Raw genomic sequence first — 16,364 nt, 5'->3', positions numbered from 1 at the left:
CCCAAAACCGATGGATGGCCCAATAGAATAAAATAAACAATAATCCCGTGATTGACTCTTGTCTCATGCACGACAGCAACACGACCAACCACCGGCCCCACCATTTAAACGGCGACGTCCTGGCCAGTCCCAACCCTCCCCACTAGAGCTGCAAACGAACCGAGCCGCTCGCAGCTCGGCTCGTTAGTGGCTCGTTCAAGTTCGGCTCGGAAGTTAAATGAACGAGCTCGAGCCGATTTTTTCAGCTCGTTTTGTAAACGAGCCGAGCTCGAGCTAGGATAAGCTCGGCTCGAGTCGGCTCGCGAGCCGGGGTATATATACTTAAATTTAGAATTTTTATTGTTATTTCATAATTTGTTTTTTCTGTTTTCACTTTCTAGTCAACTAAAGGAAACGAGAGCACACACATACCAGTACACCCCCGCTCCATAGGAAAATGAAAGATATATACCTTCACAATCAAAATATTTTTAGTTGTATTAGGCCTATGTGAGGATATATATACATTTTTCGTTGGTTCGTTAAGATTCGTGAACAAGCTCGAGCTCGAGTCAAGCCAAGCCATGCTCGGCTCGAGCTCGACTCGTTAAGTTTTCACTGAGCTCGAGCTCGAGCTCGTGTTCGTTAAAAACTTAATAAACGAACTTGAACACCGTAAAGCTCGGCTCTGCTCGTTTACAGCCCTACTCCCCACCCCCTCGCGTACAATAGGCCCACCCCCCACCCCCATTCATCACACTGCCGGCGGCCCACCTTCAATGCCAGACCACAGAGAGAGAGAGAGAGAGAATAATCTTTAACTACTAGAGTAATCAATTCATTGAGGGAGAGAGAGAGAATAATCTTCAACTACTCCCAGAGAGAGAGTAATTATCAACTACTCTCAGTAATCCATTTGGGTTTGATTTCGAATCTCCAACTTCGCTAACTGGTCCGAGTTGAGTATGAAAGACGTGCATCAATGCCTACTTGAATTTGAGCGTTTTTGTTGACTGATTGATATTGGAGCAGTAGTTTGTTGGATCCACTACTACCCAACACCCCCCAAAAAAGGTATTCTCTCTTTTTCCTTTTCTGGATTGTCACTCTCTCTCTCTTAATGGCTCTCACAATCCAGGTGAATTTAGCTCCCTACTCTCTCTCACGTGTATGTGTATTTGTGAGCCAATAATTGTGCTCGTGTTATGTATTTGGTTTTCTTGTTCATGATATGTCGATCTGCATTGGTTTTGCACTGAATCGTGCCTTTTTAACTCCAAATTTGTCGGGTTTTTTTTTGGCGCTTTAATCTTAGGCTTCTTTGTTTCGCCCAATTTTGTTTGTTTTTAATCCACATTTCGAGGAACCCACTGGCTGCAACTATCTTCTACTTCCTTTGTTTGAATTGAATGGACTTGGTTAGGTTTTGATTAATGAATCAATAGGTTTTTTTTTATAAGTAATTCTCCACTTTTATTGAAAAGGCATCAATGGGATCACTACCCACCAAGTACAAAAGAAAGCGAGGAATAAAAAAGAAAAGGCCAAATTGTAAAAGGACCTCTACACCACTCTAAACTCCAAAAATATTGAACAATAATTGATCCAGTGTAGGGTTGCACTCCCTCTACTCACAACTAAACAACGTAGAAATCAAAGAGTAGGGGTAAATTTAAGCATTTTGAAATTCTTGTAATTATTGGTGGTAATTGCTTGTAATGGATTTTTTCTTGGACCCTGGCTGTTTCGATTAGTTGGACTGAAACTTTGGATATCCTTGGCTGAACTGAATGCTGGTGGGTGCGTATTAGATCATAGGAATCTGGTTTAACTGCGTTACTAAGTTAAATGTTGCGGTAGCTGGCAAGTGATACCTAAGCACACACCACTGAAGTGTCTGAAAAGACACAATAAAGATGTGCTTGACACATTTCTTGTTGTGTTCCAAGCAATGATATGATATTAAAAGGATCATGATTCATATATGTTGGTTTCTATACCCAAACTGCCTTCTTTGGAGAGCTCAGACTGGACACCCTGCTCAGCTAAATCTTGTTTTGCAACAACTGTTCACTATGTACCTCAACATGAGGCTTATTTATATTTCTTGCGCTGATTATTTTTCCAAAGTAGGTTTATGAACAAGAAGCTTAGCTCATGTATGTAATGTTTGAAGTCTTTGCTGTGACAGGTCTGAAGTTGGTAGGGTGCAAGGAATATCATCATGGGTTTACCTGGGAAATGGATTAAAGCATTGGTTGGTTTAAAGAAATCAGAAAAGTCACAATCTTCAGAGAAGGATGAAAATGTTGTTATCTATGTGGAGTATTTTGCATTTCTATTATTTCCATTGTTAGATATTGTTCACACTTCACCCTTTCGTGTTCCATTTCTTACGTTGGTTTCACAGTTGTTGGTCCTAAAAATTTAAATTTCAGAAGAGCGGCAAAAACAAAAAAGAAGGGAATTTGATGACTAATGCAAAATTACATCTTTTATGTATGTGCGAGACTGTCCTGGACATGGCAGTATATAACGGTGCTTGAAGTAGAAACTCCATTGTTGGGGGTAAAATCATTTTTCTGTAGGCTTCCAACCTTGCGCTTACTAAGAACTTCCTGGATGCTGATTTAGTTCTTGACATTTCTGATTCGTTGATTGCCAAAACAGTGGGCATGTTTGGTATAACTTTTGCGTTATGTTTTTTCCTCCTTTCCAGAAAAACTTGTTTTTTGTTTTTTTGATCCTGAGAAAACTTGTTTGGTGAGCAATTTTCTGAAGGTTTTAAATCAACCAAATTTAGAAAATCAAAAAAGTATGTTCAAGAATTGTTGAAAACAATAACCGCTAAACAGTGAATCTAATCTGTAGTTTCTCGAAAGTGTTTTACAAAATTCTATGTTAAAATGGTAATCAGACAGGGCTTTACTTCAATAAACACATTTCATTTCTTATTTTCTGGACATTTGCAGAGAACCGGAAAGTTCCGGCACCGGAAAAAGCTTTCAGTTGATTTCGACGCTGACAAACTTCAAGATGAGTTCATTCCCAATGCTGCTCCACCACTATTACATGGAAATATTCATTCATTCGCAGAAGCTGCTAATTCTCCATTGAGCCCATGTCTAGGGCAGGATGCAGCTCAAGTTCAACCGAATATGAGGGAAGATTGGGCAGCCACATGCATCCAAACAGCTTTTCGAGGATTTTTGGTACTTGAAGCTTCCTTTCATTTTTTAGCTGCCTCAACTGGCCCCTGAATATACTTTTTTTTGGTGGGTTTGTCTTTCTATTTACTGTAATGGAACTTTCAGCGGAGATGTGTTCTAGAGCTTAGCATCTTTTCTCAAATATTATGGTTCTCCTAATCTGACTTGTTGAACATAATTGTTGTTGTTTAGAGGGAGAAATTCTGTTCTTCAGGTGTTTGTCAGTATCTGGGAGAGTTGAGTGTAGCATGGTGTCGATATTCCTTACATACTTCACTTTGGTACCTCTCATGTATTGGGTTTCCCCCTCCTTTTTGGTGCTTTAATTGATTGTGATAACCTGCTGTAAGATTTGATTGACAGATGGCTACAGGTGCATGGACTCCTCTAATGTTTGACCTGCTGTAATGTAACATGTTGACATCTGGAACATCCAATTTATTTACCCAAGGAGATCTATGACGTTCTCAATTCTCTCACCTTGAATATCTGCGCACTTTTTAGTACCACAATATCTAAACAACATTATCATTGGCTTGGGGCATTGTAATACTTAGATGGTCAGAAACTAGCAGCGTTGTGCGCCTTGAACAATTAAGGCTCAAGTTCAGGAAAAAGTTGTTCAATGAGTTCCTGTTTTAAGCTTTCTAGTTCTCCCTTTTGTACAATGACTTCTCAATAACAAAAAGAGGCCTTGAGGTTCTATAGAGTTATTCTTTAACTCAGCATATAATTGTCTTTTAAGCATTTTGTCATCCATTTGATCTAAGTCCATGGGCAACATCCTCCTTAATTTCCTTTCCTACTTATTCATTCCTCCGAATATCAGAAGTAGTCACTCTTTAGGTATACCTGATATCCTACTAAGGACTTAAGTTTCGCAAATTGGATCATATGACAAGTTTTGAAACATTTGTTAGGCTAGGCGAGCTTTACGAGCTTTGAAAGGATTGGTAAGGCTTCAAGCTCTTGTCCGCGGTCATGCTGTGAGGAAGCAAGCAGCAATAACTCTTCATTGTATGCAAGCTCTGGTGAGAGTTCAGGCTCGCGTTCGAGCTCGGCGTGTTCGTTTGGCATTGGAAGGTCAAACAGAAGAACCAAAACATCAGCAACATTTTGAACATGAGGCCCGTGTTCGAGAAATCGAGGTAAACACCCTCAATATAAGCTCGAGTATATAGTACTTTTGTTTTCCCCCCTTGATAATGCAACAAAATTTCTTATTGCTATGGCTATGGAACTTATTGGTAGCATCCCTAGCTTATAAGTATGCCTTATTTAACTTTTCCCCAACATTGAATAACCTACACTTCAAAATGGGGATGTCTCGGTTGAAAGTCGGATTTATAAGAAAGTACTGTTTGCTTATGTAAAAGTGTTGACAATTGTTTTCTTAAAGGCCTTGGAAGGAGTTTCGCTGTAAGGATATATGGGTTTTCTGTTTCAGATTTTCAATTTGGAGAATCTTTCATGATGTTTAGCTGTTTTCACAAGTTTTGTGTAGGATTTCAATGATGGTTGGAATATGGCTTTAATTGACCATCGATGAAATGAAGGTTAAGGATTTGGAAGTACATATGCTGTTTGAAGTTGTTATTATACTGATGCCTGTTCAGAGATTCCATTTGTGTCTCTGTACTGAAAGCAGGGAAGCTATCAACACTACTATTGAGAAGCTATATCTATGTTAACTTGTGTATTCTTTCAATAATCTGACTCATAGGATCCAAGTGAGGTGGCTCAAGTGGAAGAGCGCTACCGGTGTACTATGTGACAAGAGGGTACCCATACAATTGAAGGGAAAATTCTATAGAACTGCCATGAGACCAGCTATGCTTAACAGGACAGAATGTTGGCCTATTAAGATACAACAGGTGTGCAAGATGAGTGTAGCGGAAATGAGAATGTTGAGGTGGATGTGTGGTAAGACTAGACGAGACATGATTAAAAATGAAATGGTACGTGAGATGGTAGGTGTAGCACCTATAGAGGAGAAGTTGAGAGAAAATAGGCTAAGGTGGTTTGGGCATGTCTACTGTAGACCTGGAGATGCAGTAGTTAAGAGAGCGGATAAGATAGCTTTGGGTAGTAACGCTATGGGGAGGGGAAGACCTAAATTGACATTAGATGTTGTTGTGCGCAAAGATATGAGTCTAATAGGTTTGAGTGAACAAGTGACCCTTGACAAAGCTCAATGGAGAAAAATGATTCATGTAGCCGACCCCAATTGATTGGGACATAAGGCTCGGTTTGGTTTGGTTTGGTTTGGTTTGGTTTGTATTCTTTCAATAATCTATGTATCTCTATGTCACTTTCCTCTTACACTAATTGCATGCTACATGTTGCTTCTGATTTTGGTGCAGGAAGGCTGGTGTGACGGCGTGGGATCTGTCAAAGAAATTCAAGCCAAGTTGTTAAAGAGGCAGGAGGCGGCAGCTAAGCGTGAGAGGGCTATGGCTTACGCTTTGGCTCACCAGGTAAGAATATCATAGCATGCTGCATCAACATCAAAGATAATTCTGACTTTAACATTAGATGATCTAGACCTTCAGATCAGAAAATTGGTTACTGACCACGATAACAGAGGAAAAATATGGATGTTAATGCATCTGCATTTCTAATTACCGATGAATATATAGCTTTTACTTCAAATGGAATGTGGTTATTCTGTTGTTTATGCTGTGTTTCTGAAAGTTTGACTCAATTGATATCACCCCACGGTATAACTTGGCTCCTACTTCCGTCAGGATGTGTCTGATGAAGTATAACTATTCAAATAATATAAACACTGTTCAACATCTGTGAATTGTTTTGGTCTTGATAATTGATTCTTTCTGCTTGATGATGGTTTTCGGATTGTTGCCAAAGTAAGTTTTGGTGATCTTGAGGAATGCTTGTAGGCAAGTTAATGTTTGGTCAAACTTCACGTCACCCCTTGTGATTTGGCTGATGGGCGGAGTACCCCCTCTTGTTTGGGAATCAGCACATAACCCCCTATGGTCATGGAAGATGCACCAGTTGTTTTTCTGTTAACAGATAGTGTGATAAAGGGCTTGGTCTCAGGCATTCAGTCGACCTATTTTTTGCGACAAAATAGCTTTTAGGCTTAAATATTGTAGACGCGGCAGTTCTCATCATCCTTTTCTCTCTTCCAATCCTTGTTTATGTACCTACTGTGTGTTTGTAGAAGGATATTGTATGCTCATTTTGTCAATTCCAAAGAGAGAGAGAGAGAGATGGTCGGGAAGCCTTGCAGATCAGTTCGAGTTTTATAGAGAATTGGTATTGCGCCCTTGCAGATTACCAATACAGTATTGGTTTTAGAAAACAATTGCTGTTCTGGATGTCTCTTGACATTTTTCCTTACTGTGGTCAATTGCTGGGGGGTTCGTCACCTTTTGCCCACAGGTCTTGTCCAAACTCGGTATGTTGGCTCTATCAAGTTTAATTTGAAAGGAGAAGGCTTGTTACCAAATTTCGACTTTCTAATTTACCTAAATTATGTGGAAATAGTGAAATCCCACTCACAGTTTAAGCAAGCCAATGAATTATGAATTATCCAATGAAGAAATGAACATTGAGTGGCATTCTGCTATGAAGGAGAAAGATGGTGGAGGGTGGGAGAAAAGAAGTAGAAATATGACCATGACATGATGTTATGTTAGCAAGATACGAAAGGGGTGATCTCGAGGTTGACCTTCTTGGGGGGACCTTTTGCTATAAGGCGATGCCCTTCGGCCTTAGTAGGAACCATAAATCTCTTCTTATTCTTTTCAATTCCCTCGACAACTTTGAAGCAATTAAAGGGTAGTCCAAAGGACTGGACCTCAAAATGGGAGAAGTCCTGGGATGGGAGGGCAGAATTTGGTTAATGGAAGGGTAGTTTGCAGACTGGCATGTAAGTTTGTGTTTTGGCTCCTAAGTACTAGTATAGATTAGTTAGATTTGTAGAGCAGATGAAGAGCCTTTACTTCAATTTACAAGTTCTTTAATGGAAGTTAGTGGTGCAGTTTCGTTCTCAAACCACAGTGGGGTTATGTGCTGATTTTCAAATGAGAGGGGACAATCTGCCCATTAGCCAAACTGTAAGGGTAATGTGTGATGCTGCCCTAAATTTATCAGGGCCATTTGTTATTAAGTTGTTATAAGGCTGAAGTAACAATAGGTGGATTGATTATGTGCCTCCATGGCATTTTAAAAGGGTGAACTTTAGTAATTACCTATATTCTAAGATGGTTAGTCATTACAATTGATTTAATTTCTTTAATGTAGCTGATGTATCAAGTTTTATGCGTGAATCCAATCTGTGGTAACTCTTGTTGAACCTTTTTGAGTTGACAAAGAAATTATTTGGCCCCAAAGACGGTTTTTATTCTAAATATGCAATGCCAATGTCATTTCAACCTTCTAAATATTGGTATTGCTGGATAGGTTGTGCCCTTAAGTTGCTTTTATTAGATGTCTCCATAGATTGGTAAGAAGACAGCCGTCCAAAAATTGGAAATTCTCACTGGAATAACGTCAAGTATATTGGAATTCACCCATAATTTGTTCAAACCTTCAGCACAATGTGCCGAAAATTCTTCTAGATTGGGGAGGTAGGTTCTAATATTTTCATATTTGAACCCACATTACAAACACCCATAGCAAAATAGCATATTGCAATAGCTAATAGGATACTCTGATTTCATGGTGTTGTATGATTGTTGTTCGCAACGTAAGTGGTTGTTACTTACTGCAAATCCGCAATAACAAATGAAGGATAAATTTGTTTGTTTGGCTTAGTAAAACTGATAGATACAATACTTGGTAAGTCAACCTGCCGCAAAGATGATTTTAATTTAAGGATAAGTTACATAAGCTCAGACACATTCGTTTCAAAGTTTTTAGATTGATAGTGGTTATATTATACTTAAGATGTGAGAAATAATTTTTTAATATTACGGGAATCATATGGTAAGATTCTTGAAATTTAGCTTCTATAACCCCAGCAGGAACCTTTTTTGTTGTTGTTTAGTTTACGAAATTGTCTCTCTGGCTAGCTAAACAGTAAGTTTTACGTTTATGCTATAGTGGCAGGCAGGATCAAAGCTGCAGTCAGCTCCCGCTGGGTTCGAACCAGATAAAAACAACTGGGGGTGGAACTGGTTGGAGAGATGGATGGCTGTTCGTCCGTGGGAGAACCGATTTCTTGACGTTAATCTCAAAGATGGAGTGAAGATTCAAGAGAATAGATCTGGCGAAGTAAATAATAGTGGGACCAGGGCGTTTGTAAAATCTGCTGGTAAGAAACCCATTTCTCCGAACCTTCTACCAAAACTGTCAAATCACCAAATGGGTAGGTCTCTTGCTGAAGGCTGTAGTTCCTCTCCACTTAATGAGTCCCCAAGTGTCGAAGAAGCAACTGCCACTCTGCTTACTAAGGCCAAGTCTAAGCCACCTCCTGAAGATTTAGTTGTAGTAGCTGGATCAAGAACTGGTATGGCCTTGAGATCCCACAGCAATCCTAAAGAGCGATCCATCCTTTCAGATAAGCAGGCGAAGAAGCGACTATCCCTGCCTAATAAGGGTGAGTCTCTCTCTCTCTCTTGGGAAACCTTGAAGGTCTGAAGGAAATTTTGGTACTATCAGAATGTAGAGTGTATACTGTGTTGTTGACTTTAAGGTTAGTTTCATCCTCACCTTGTTTTGGGTGATATATTGTACTAATGTAGTGTGGTTACCAGTTATTAAACTTTCTGAGCAGCCACTTGTTTAATATCACTGAAGGAGAGAGGGTGGCTTTTCAAGCCTTGCCTCAACAGACTCTCGAATAAGGAATACCTGCCATATCTGAATTTACAACACCCTTAATCGGGTGAGGAAGTTGGTTGAAGTCTGAAAACTAGGAAAAATTATTCATTGCCCCTGGGTACAGCCACGTGGGGCCCCCAACTCTTCTCATGTGGTCCCCACCACAAAGTGTGTGGAGTCCACCAAATTTTTTTAGAGGAGTTTGGAGCACCGCCACGTGGGGCCCAATGGCATTGAATAATTACTAGAGAAATAGCCATCGCCGTCACCACATCCCCTACTTGTGCTTTCCGATGCTTTTGACTATGAATGAAGGAAGCATGGTAATGTGCACAAAAATTGATTTCAGTCTCTAGGCCTGTCTATTTGATGCCTTTCGGTTTTCATTTGGGGGCATAGTTTCGTAACAAAACGTCCCTTTAGCTCCTCGGTTCCTGGAGGTATAGGGGGTCATGTTTCAGTGGTATTCTTCTGAAAGCAGCTACTTTGTGCATACATTGCCACAGGTCTGTCTCCATTCTCCAATCCTCCCCCGCCCATATCCCCGATGATTGGGGACTAGATGGTTTTTGTTTTTTTTTTTTATTGTTGTTGTTTTTGTATTATCACATCCCCTACTCCTATAGCATTCGTTGTGGAGTTAGCTTCTACCCACTTTGTCTTCAATAATTGATAGCTGTCTGTCTTGTGCTTATTTTCATGATTCAAAAGGGTTTTCAGTGATTGCTCGTTTTGGGCATAGGGATTAATTTATGGTCGTCATAGTCCTGGTATACCCAGTTTGTCCCTGGTTATACCAGGGTTGAGTTCATGTGTCTTTTCCCCCCTAATCCATTAGAATGTTCACATTACTCATGTTCCGATTCATTTAACTCATTTAAGGGATAGCATTTTTTCGTTTGAAAAAAAAGGGATAACATTTTTATTCCACAGCTATTTATATCTGACTCATCCAACCGTTCCTTTGCTTGTTTCTATTTTTAGCTATTTAAGTAGCTAAATATTTGTACAGCTACTTATTCGATTTTTTCTATGTCCCTATTGAGATGTAATTACAACTTAAACAATGTACACAATACTTAAAACCTTCCTTAATGTGAGTATTTTAGGTCGTGCAACGAACATTTTTTTCGCACTTCTTAATTGTTTATTGTTTGAATTGACCAGGGCAAGTGCTTGGAGCTCAACCTTCAAGGCAACTTAGTAAAACTGCTGGAAAAAGGTCACCGATTGGACAAAAGCTTGTGAAGGATAAATCGATTGGAAATGACCTGGACCCAACAGTATCTGTGCCTCCCACTGTTAATCTGTAGCTTCAAGACTCAGAGAAGATCTTGTCCTTCAAATTGCTGCCATTACATTTGTACATATTGGACTCTGCATGCAATGAGGTGTAGTGCCATTGTCCGCCTTTTCCTGGTCCTTCTGTCTACCATTGCGTTAAGGATCCTCTTCCCCCCAAACTGCTTTCCTTCCTCCTGTTTCAGTGCTCTTTCATCTCATTGCCGCGCTGTTCCCGCCACAGCGTGTGGCTGGGAGTGTAGCGGGACTGAGGACCAGAGATTACTGGGGACTGAGGACCCAAGACCATTGGGAAGTTGGGCTTGTCGGAGAAATAAGATAGGCATGTTTGATCGAGGCTGTTGTAATCTGTTGTCATCATCAACGTTGCCCTCGTTTTTTTTAATCAGGCTATAATTTGAGCTTTTAATGTCGGAGTTTTCCGGGCTGCTGTCTTTCCGGTCTTGCCACGTTATGCGGAGGTCGTCTTTCGGTTCTGACTGTTGAAAGCTGTAGAGAAAGGAGATTAGAAGATTGTATATGGCTGAAAGAGAAGAACATGTTGTAAGTACCTGTGAGGGTGTTTTATTTGATGAACCAAAAAGGAACTAGCATTCGTTTGTTGACTTCTTCTTGTATAATTTGGTAATCGAGTCAGTTCCGATGAAAACTAATTAGATATCTAAAAAAACACTTCAGAACGTGATTTAAAGGGTACCCGTGAGAAATTAATAAAAAAAAAGATCGGAAATGGCTTGATCTGAGCAGTTTTTAGCTTAGATTTAATGAACGGTTCAATTAAAAACTATTCAAAACAAGTACTTTCGGTCATATATTTTGCTAATTTCTTGCGGGCACTTTTAAAATCACATTCTGCACATATTAAAATGGTTTGGATCATAAAAATTTAATCGGAAACTATGAGATTGAGATTTGGGAATGTTTTTTTAAGTGTTTAATTGGTTGTCCGTGAAACCGCCTCACTTAATTAATTATAGATGCCTATTGATTATGTTCTTTCTATTAGTTTTCTACTCGTACTCCATAAACGCGTTTTGGTACAGCTACAAAAGATCAGATCTGTCGATGGCGAATTGCATCTGAATTCTAATAATGCATTAATGCCCATCAATTATTAGCTAGCACCGATAAAAAAAGAGAGAGGCAATTCCATCAATTATCAAACGCTGTTTGGCAATGCTAGGAACCTCGTAAAGTTTTCCGAAAAAGAGATCAGTGATTCGAATTCAATTGGATGTTTGGATCTTATGCGTCAAGAGAATTGATACGATACAGGAAAGACATCCATGAAAGAGAAAATGAACCGACCGCTCAGATTTGAATTTGAACTATTCACTCTTTCTTGGACATTTTCACGGAAATTTATCGGATTCATAGAATTAGGTCCCGTTCATCAAAGATTTTAATTTTTAAGTATTTATTTTTCAATCTACAAGATAAAATTTTATTTTTTAAATATTAATTTCTCGCTTGTAAAGATAAATTATTATCTTTCTCTTATAACACATTATTTTTAATTTAAAAAATAAGCAAGTACGAATTACTTCTCATTTAAGTTAGCGGAACATACCCCGTTGGAACACCGTTTTACATTTGGAATCCCGATCTGGATTCTGAACCGATCCAATCTCGTCCTTCTCTCCCCCACCTGTCCCAATCAGTAATCACTCCCCACCATTCATCCACCCCTCTCTCTCTCTCTCTCTACTCTCTCACTTCACTCCCACCCAAACCCAACCAATTCATCACCAAACCCTAACCCGAAAAATCAAAAAAAATCAAAAAAAAAAAAAAAAAACCAACCACCACCATACCACCCCCACAACTTGAAGGGCACTCTCCCGCAAGAAATTTCCCCAATTTTCTCACTCCTCCAAATGTTATTCTCTCTCTCCTCATCCCCATTGGCCCCCACTCTTCTCCTCCTCCTGCTCTCCGTCCCCCTCCTCTTCCTCGTCGCCCCCCGCCTTCTCCCCCCCCGCCCCTCCCCCATCTCCCTCCCCGACGAGCTCGACGACCTCTCCCTCTTCCGCCGCGCCGCCCCCGATTCCCCCTCCTCCCCCCCCCCTCCCCTCCCCTCCGCCCAATCCCCCCTCGGCTCCCCCAACCCCTCCCCCAACAACGCCTTCCTCTTCCTCACCAACTCCCCCCTCGCCTTCTCCCCCCTCTGGCAAATCTTCTTCTCCAACGCCTCCTCCCCCCACCTCTACAACATCTACGTCCACGCCGACCCCGCCGTCCCCATCCCAATCCGCCCCCCCTTCACCGCCAATCACTTCATCCCGTCGAAAAGAACCGAACGCTCCTCCCCAACCCTCATCTCCGCCGCCCGCCGCCTCCTCGCCAACGCCCTCCTAGACGACCGCCACAACGCCTTCTTCGCCCTGATTTCGCAGCACTGCATCCCCCTCCACTCCTTCGCCTACCTCCGCAAAACCCTCTTCCACCGCTCGATCGATCATTTGGACTACCGCAGCTTCATTGAAATCGAGTCGAACAAGACGTTCATGTCAAACCGGTACAATGCCAGGGGGGAGGGCGTGATGTTGCCCGAAGTGCCGTTTGATAGGTTCAAGGTGGGGTCGCAGTTTTTTGTATTGACGCGGCGGCATGCGGTGGCGGTGGTGAGGGATAGGAGGTTGTGGAGGAAGTTCAGCCTGCCGTGCATTAGGGATAGGGATTCTTGCTACCCGGAAGAGCATTATTTCCCGACGCTCCTGTCGATGGAGGATCCGGGAGGGTGTACAGGGTATTCGTTGACTAGGGTAAATTGGACGGGTATGGTAGGGGGGCACCCGCACACGTATGGGGCGGGGGAGGTTTCCCCGGAGCTGATTTACAAGCTCAGGGAGTCGAATTTTTCGCAGCATTACTTGTTTGCTAGGAAATTCGCGCCGGATTGTTTGGACCCTCTGTTGAACATATCAGATTCGGTCATTTTCCGCGACTAGGAGGATCTGCTTATGGTCTGGTGAGTGTCCTCTGTTGATGTGTGCTTAATGTGGTGAATTTTGAGTTTGGTGTGTTTTTACTGTGATGTGAGTTGAATCGTAGTTTGGTGAGTTGTTTAGTCAGGGGAGATTTGGAGTTTGGGGTGATAAATGAGCCGAACGAGCCGAGCAGTTAAATGTTTATGCTTGAAAGTTTAATGAGCTTTATAAGTTTGTTTGAGCTTGGCTTGTTTGGGGGACGAACTGATTTTTAAAGAGCTATAATCGAGCCGATCACGAACCGATCTCCAGTAGCTTGAATTTTTAAACATCACAAGTCAAACGAGCTGAGCAGTTATTTGTTCGAACTTGTTTTGAAAGCTTAACGACCTTCAAAAAGATGTTCAAGCTTGGTTTTTTGTGTAGCAAACCGTTCACAAACGAGCTAAACCGAGCAGTTTGGCTCGTTTATCAGCCCTAGGTGGATGTTGAATGTTGGTACTCGCAGTAGCTTCATCTACTCTGGAAAGAGTTGGTATCTTTTGCGTTGAGAAGTCTGAGACTATACACCGAAAGTATATTTTTTTCTTTGGATTTAGAGTTGCTTACTTGCTTTTAGTTAAGATTGTTTAGAATCTGAGATATGGTTTGTTTTCGTACTAAAAAGCATCAGCCTGAGCATGTTCATATTGAATTGCAGATGAGGTGATCCGATTTTTACATCTAAGTCTTCTCATCTTCTGTTTATGCTCGGTGGTACCGCGTATGTTAAGATGACCAAATCATCCACAGTCAAGAGCTTATTTAACACAGAAGTAACTTTTTCTGAGAATGTTTCTTCCCTTTTTGGCTGAAAACTTTGGCATAGAGGTCAGTAACATTGTAGAATGATTAGTTGGTCCAAATTGTCAAAATAGTTGAACCTTAAATCTACCATTTCCTCTGTGTAGACAGGGTTAAAGTGTACCCCTTCCTGCTTTGATTTTGTCTTTGAAATATGTATGTCATTGGACTGCATTCAATCATCAGATTTGGATCAAGGAGTAGGTGAATGAGTAAAAGCAAAAGTGATTAAAGTTTTTGAAAGTATGAAGTGAAATAACTGAAATTAAACATAAGTGACTCTATTTGTGCTGGACTTTTAGCTTCTCAATGCTCTCCCGTAGCTGTTACTGTTCTCTAGGGACCTTTGCATTCTACGTTCACTGGGGTTCTTGTGCTTATGTTTTTATTGCTGAGAATTTTGGAACCGAAATATAAGATATAGCAGAATGGTAAGGGGGCATTTCCGCTAAACTAAATGTACTAAATGGGTTAAAGCCCATGTTTCCACGAATTTCTAGTCAGGTCATTCTCCTCACATACATCAACAAAAATACCATTTAGTGGAAACGACTTGACTATTGTCATTAGCGTGTAGTCCAATAATATAGCGGAAATGCTTCCAAACATAGGGTTTGATTGAATCACCCTGTACTTTAGTTGGACCAAAGTACCAAACTACGAAATTTCAGAAAATTTTCCATGAATTCCTCAGTGTGCATAGGGTTTGATTAAATCCCCTTGTTCTTGTATGTTGTCTTCACAGTTTTGGTACTTTGTCATGCATAAGCCTTCTGAAATTGTCCAAGGGTAGGAAATTGGTGTTGGGTTGGGGTTCCCGCTCTCCCTTTCTTTCAGCTGAGAAATTTTGAACTGATATTTGAAGTGTGGTAGAATGATTATGGAGCCACGTGATAAAAATTTTATCTACCAATTCCTTAGTGTTAGAGATGGTTTGAGTGGATCCCCTCAAGCTTGTATGTTGTCTTTACAGTATCTTTACTTTCGACTGCATGGAAGTTCTGAAATTTGCGCGAAACAGTAGGGAAAAGGGGCGAAAAAGAAGTAAATAACTGAACTTGTGAAGACAATATGAGGATACCCTATCTGTGCTTTAGCTTTTTTACAGGCTTTCTGTCGCGTATCGATTACTTTGTGGTGGAGACCTGTACAGCTAAGATTCATGGCATAAGACAATAATTAGGGCATCTTTTTTTACTGCATAATCATTTCTTTTTAATATAATCGGTGCATTGCTGAGATCTGTTGCTTTGTTGCGTTTGAAGTATCATTTCAAAGTTGATTATAGATGTTTTTTTCTTGCACAGATGAGCAAAATTGGAGGGAATTTTTTTAGTGCTAGAAACGGAAGCAGGATGTTGGATTGCCACGCGGGAATAAGGTTGTGAAGAGGCCATCAAATGCCTACAACCTAACAACCTGAAGTTTCCAACACAGGTATAAGATGAGATTTGGAAAGCTAGTAGTTAGAAGTGGATGGATGTAGCAATTGTAGCGGTGGTGGTTGTTGAAGTGGGTAATAGCCCCTTGTGTATTATGTACATTATGATGAATTAACAGATGTGCAAGTAATGTGGTTGAACATCATGGGCTATTTCTTAGAGGAAGTTGAAGGAGTGCCATATCTTATTGCCTTCTCATTTGGAAGGTGGATCTTGCTCTCCCCTTTTGAATAGTTTATACTACCAAAGCTCCAAGTTCAACCAAACCTTGGAACACCCGGGTTTTTTTTTCAGTTGTGTTTTCCCTCGTAAAATCAGTTCACTTTGGAGATCACTTTTTTATTGAACGTTTGATTAGCTATGAATTATGTAAGGGACTTGCGAGTGTGTGTATGCACGCGACTGTAACCAAAACTGATCTGAGGTTCTGTTTGTGGGAGTTTCTGCTGCTTATGGTTTTCCTCGGAGATTCATTCTTGCGTTCATTAGCACTGGGAGGTTGGAGTGATTTTTGTTATGCTGATTTTATGTGGGTGTTTAGAACTGATTTTAGATGAGTTTCAGAATCTAGATTGTAACTATGCAATCTTGTTTGGTATGTCCAATGGTATTTTCGAATTTTTATTCTGGATTTCAATTTTTTATGCATATCGCTTTGACTTGTTAACTACTATAAGCATACCCACTTTAATGACTGTTCTGACAATTTAATATAGTCAGTAAAGTATTTTGTATGCCGCGATGACAATATAAAAGGTGAGAACATCTTTTCTGAAATTATTTAGTTTTTTCTCGAGATTAATATATTAACTTTATCTTCACAGCCTTAAATTTACTAGTATTATAATGAAGATGCTGAGGTCACT

The 16,364-nt window shown here is 40.5% G+C and overlaps 2 protein-coding genes and 1 non-coding gene across 6 annotated transcripts; all 3 read left to right on the top strand.

The window, feature by feature from the left end:
• The first annotated feature begins 740 nt into the window (after nucleotides 1-740).
• Nucleotides 741-10,888, top strand: LOC131312454 (protein IQ-DOMAIN 5-like). 4 transcript variants are annotated; one of them, XM_058340203.1, is made up of 7 exons: nucleotides 741-1,053; nucleotides 2,171-2,287; nucleotides 2,952-3,191; nucleotides 4,109-4,336; nucleotides 5,552-5,665; nucleotides 8,262-8,757; nucleotides 10,149-10,888. In XM_058340203.1, exons 2-7 carry the CDS (start codon nucleotides 2,204-2,206, stop codon nucleotides 10,292-10,294), a joined length of 1,308 nt encoding a protein of 435 aa, XP_058196186.1. In that variant the 5' UTR covers nucleotides 741-1,053; nucleotides 2,171-2,203; the 3' UTR covers nucleotides 10,295-10,888. The 4 variants fall into 4 exon arrangements, with proteins under 4 accessions (XP_058196186.1, XP_058196188.1, XP_058196187.1 ...); XM_058340205.1 differs by having other exon boundaries at nucleotides 2,156-2,287; XM_058340204.1 differs by having other exon boundaries at nucleotides 761-1,117.
• Nucleotides 9,289-9,395, top strand: LOC131315403 (small nucleolar RNA snoR100). The gene has a single exon (XR_009196735.1). It is a non-coding gene; the product is annotated as a small nucleolar RNA snoR100 (small nucleolar RNA).
• A 1,069-nt stretch (nucleotides 10,889-11,957) lies between the features above and the next one.
• On the top strand, nucleotides 11,958-15,963 carry LOC131312453 (glycosyltransferase BC10). The gene is made up of 2 exons (XM_058340202.1): nucleotides 11,958-13,254; nucleotides 15,364-15,963. Exon 1 carries the CDS (start codon nucleotides 12,161-12,163, stop codon nucleotides 13,232-13,234), a length of 1,074 nt encoding a protein of 357 aa, XP_058196185.1. The 5' UTR covers nucleotides 11,958-12,160; the 3' UTR covers nucleotides 13,235-13,254; nucleotides 15,364-15,963.
• Nucleotides 15,964-16,364: the final 401 nt, after the last annotated feature.

This window comes from Rhododendron vialii, chromosome 13a, assembly GCF_030253575.1.
Source record: "Rhododendron vialii isolate Sample 1 chromosome 13a, ASM3025357v1".
Taxonomy (NCBI): Eukaryota; Viridiplantae; Streptophyta; class Magnoliopsida; order Ericales; family Ericaceae; genus Rhododendron; species Rhododendron vialii.
Note: the sequence above shows the minus strand (reverse complement) of the source record. Positions and strands in the feature narration are given on the sequence as shown.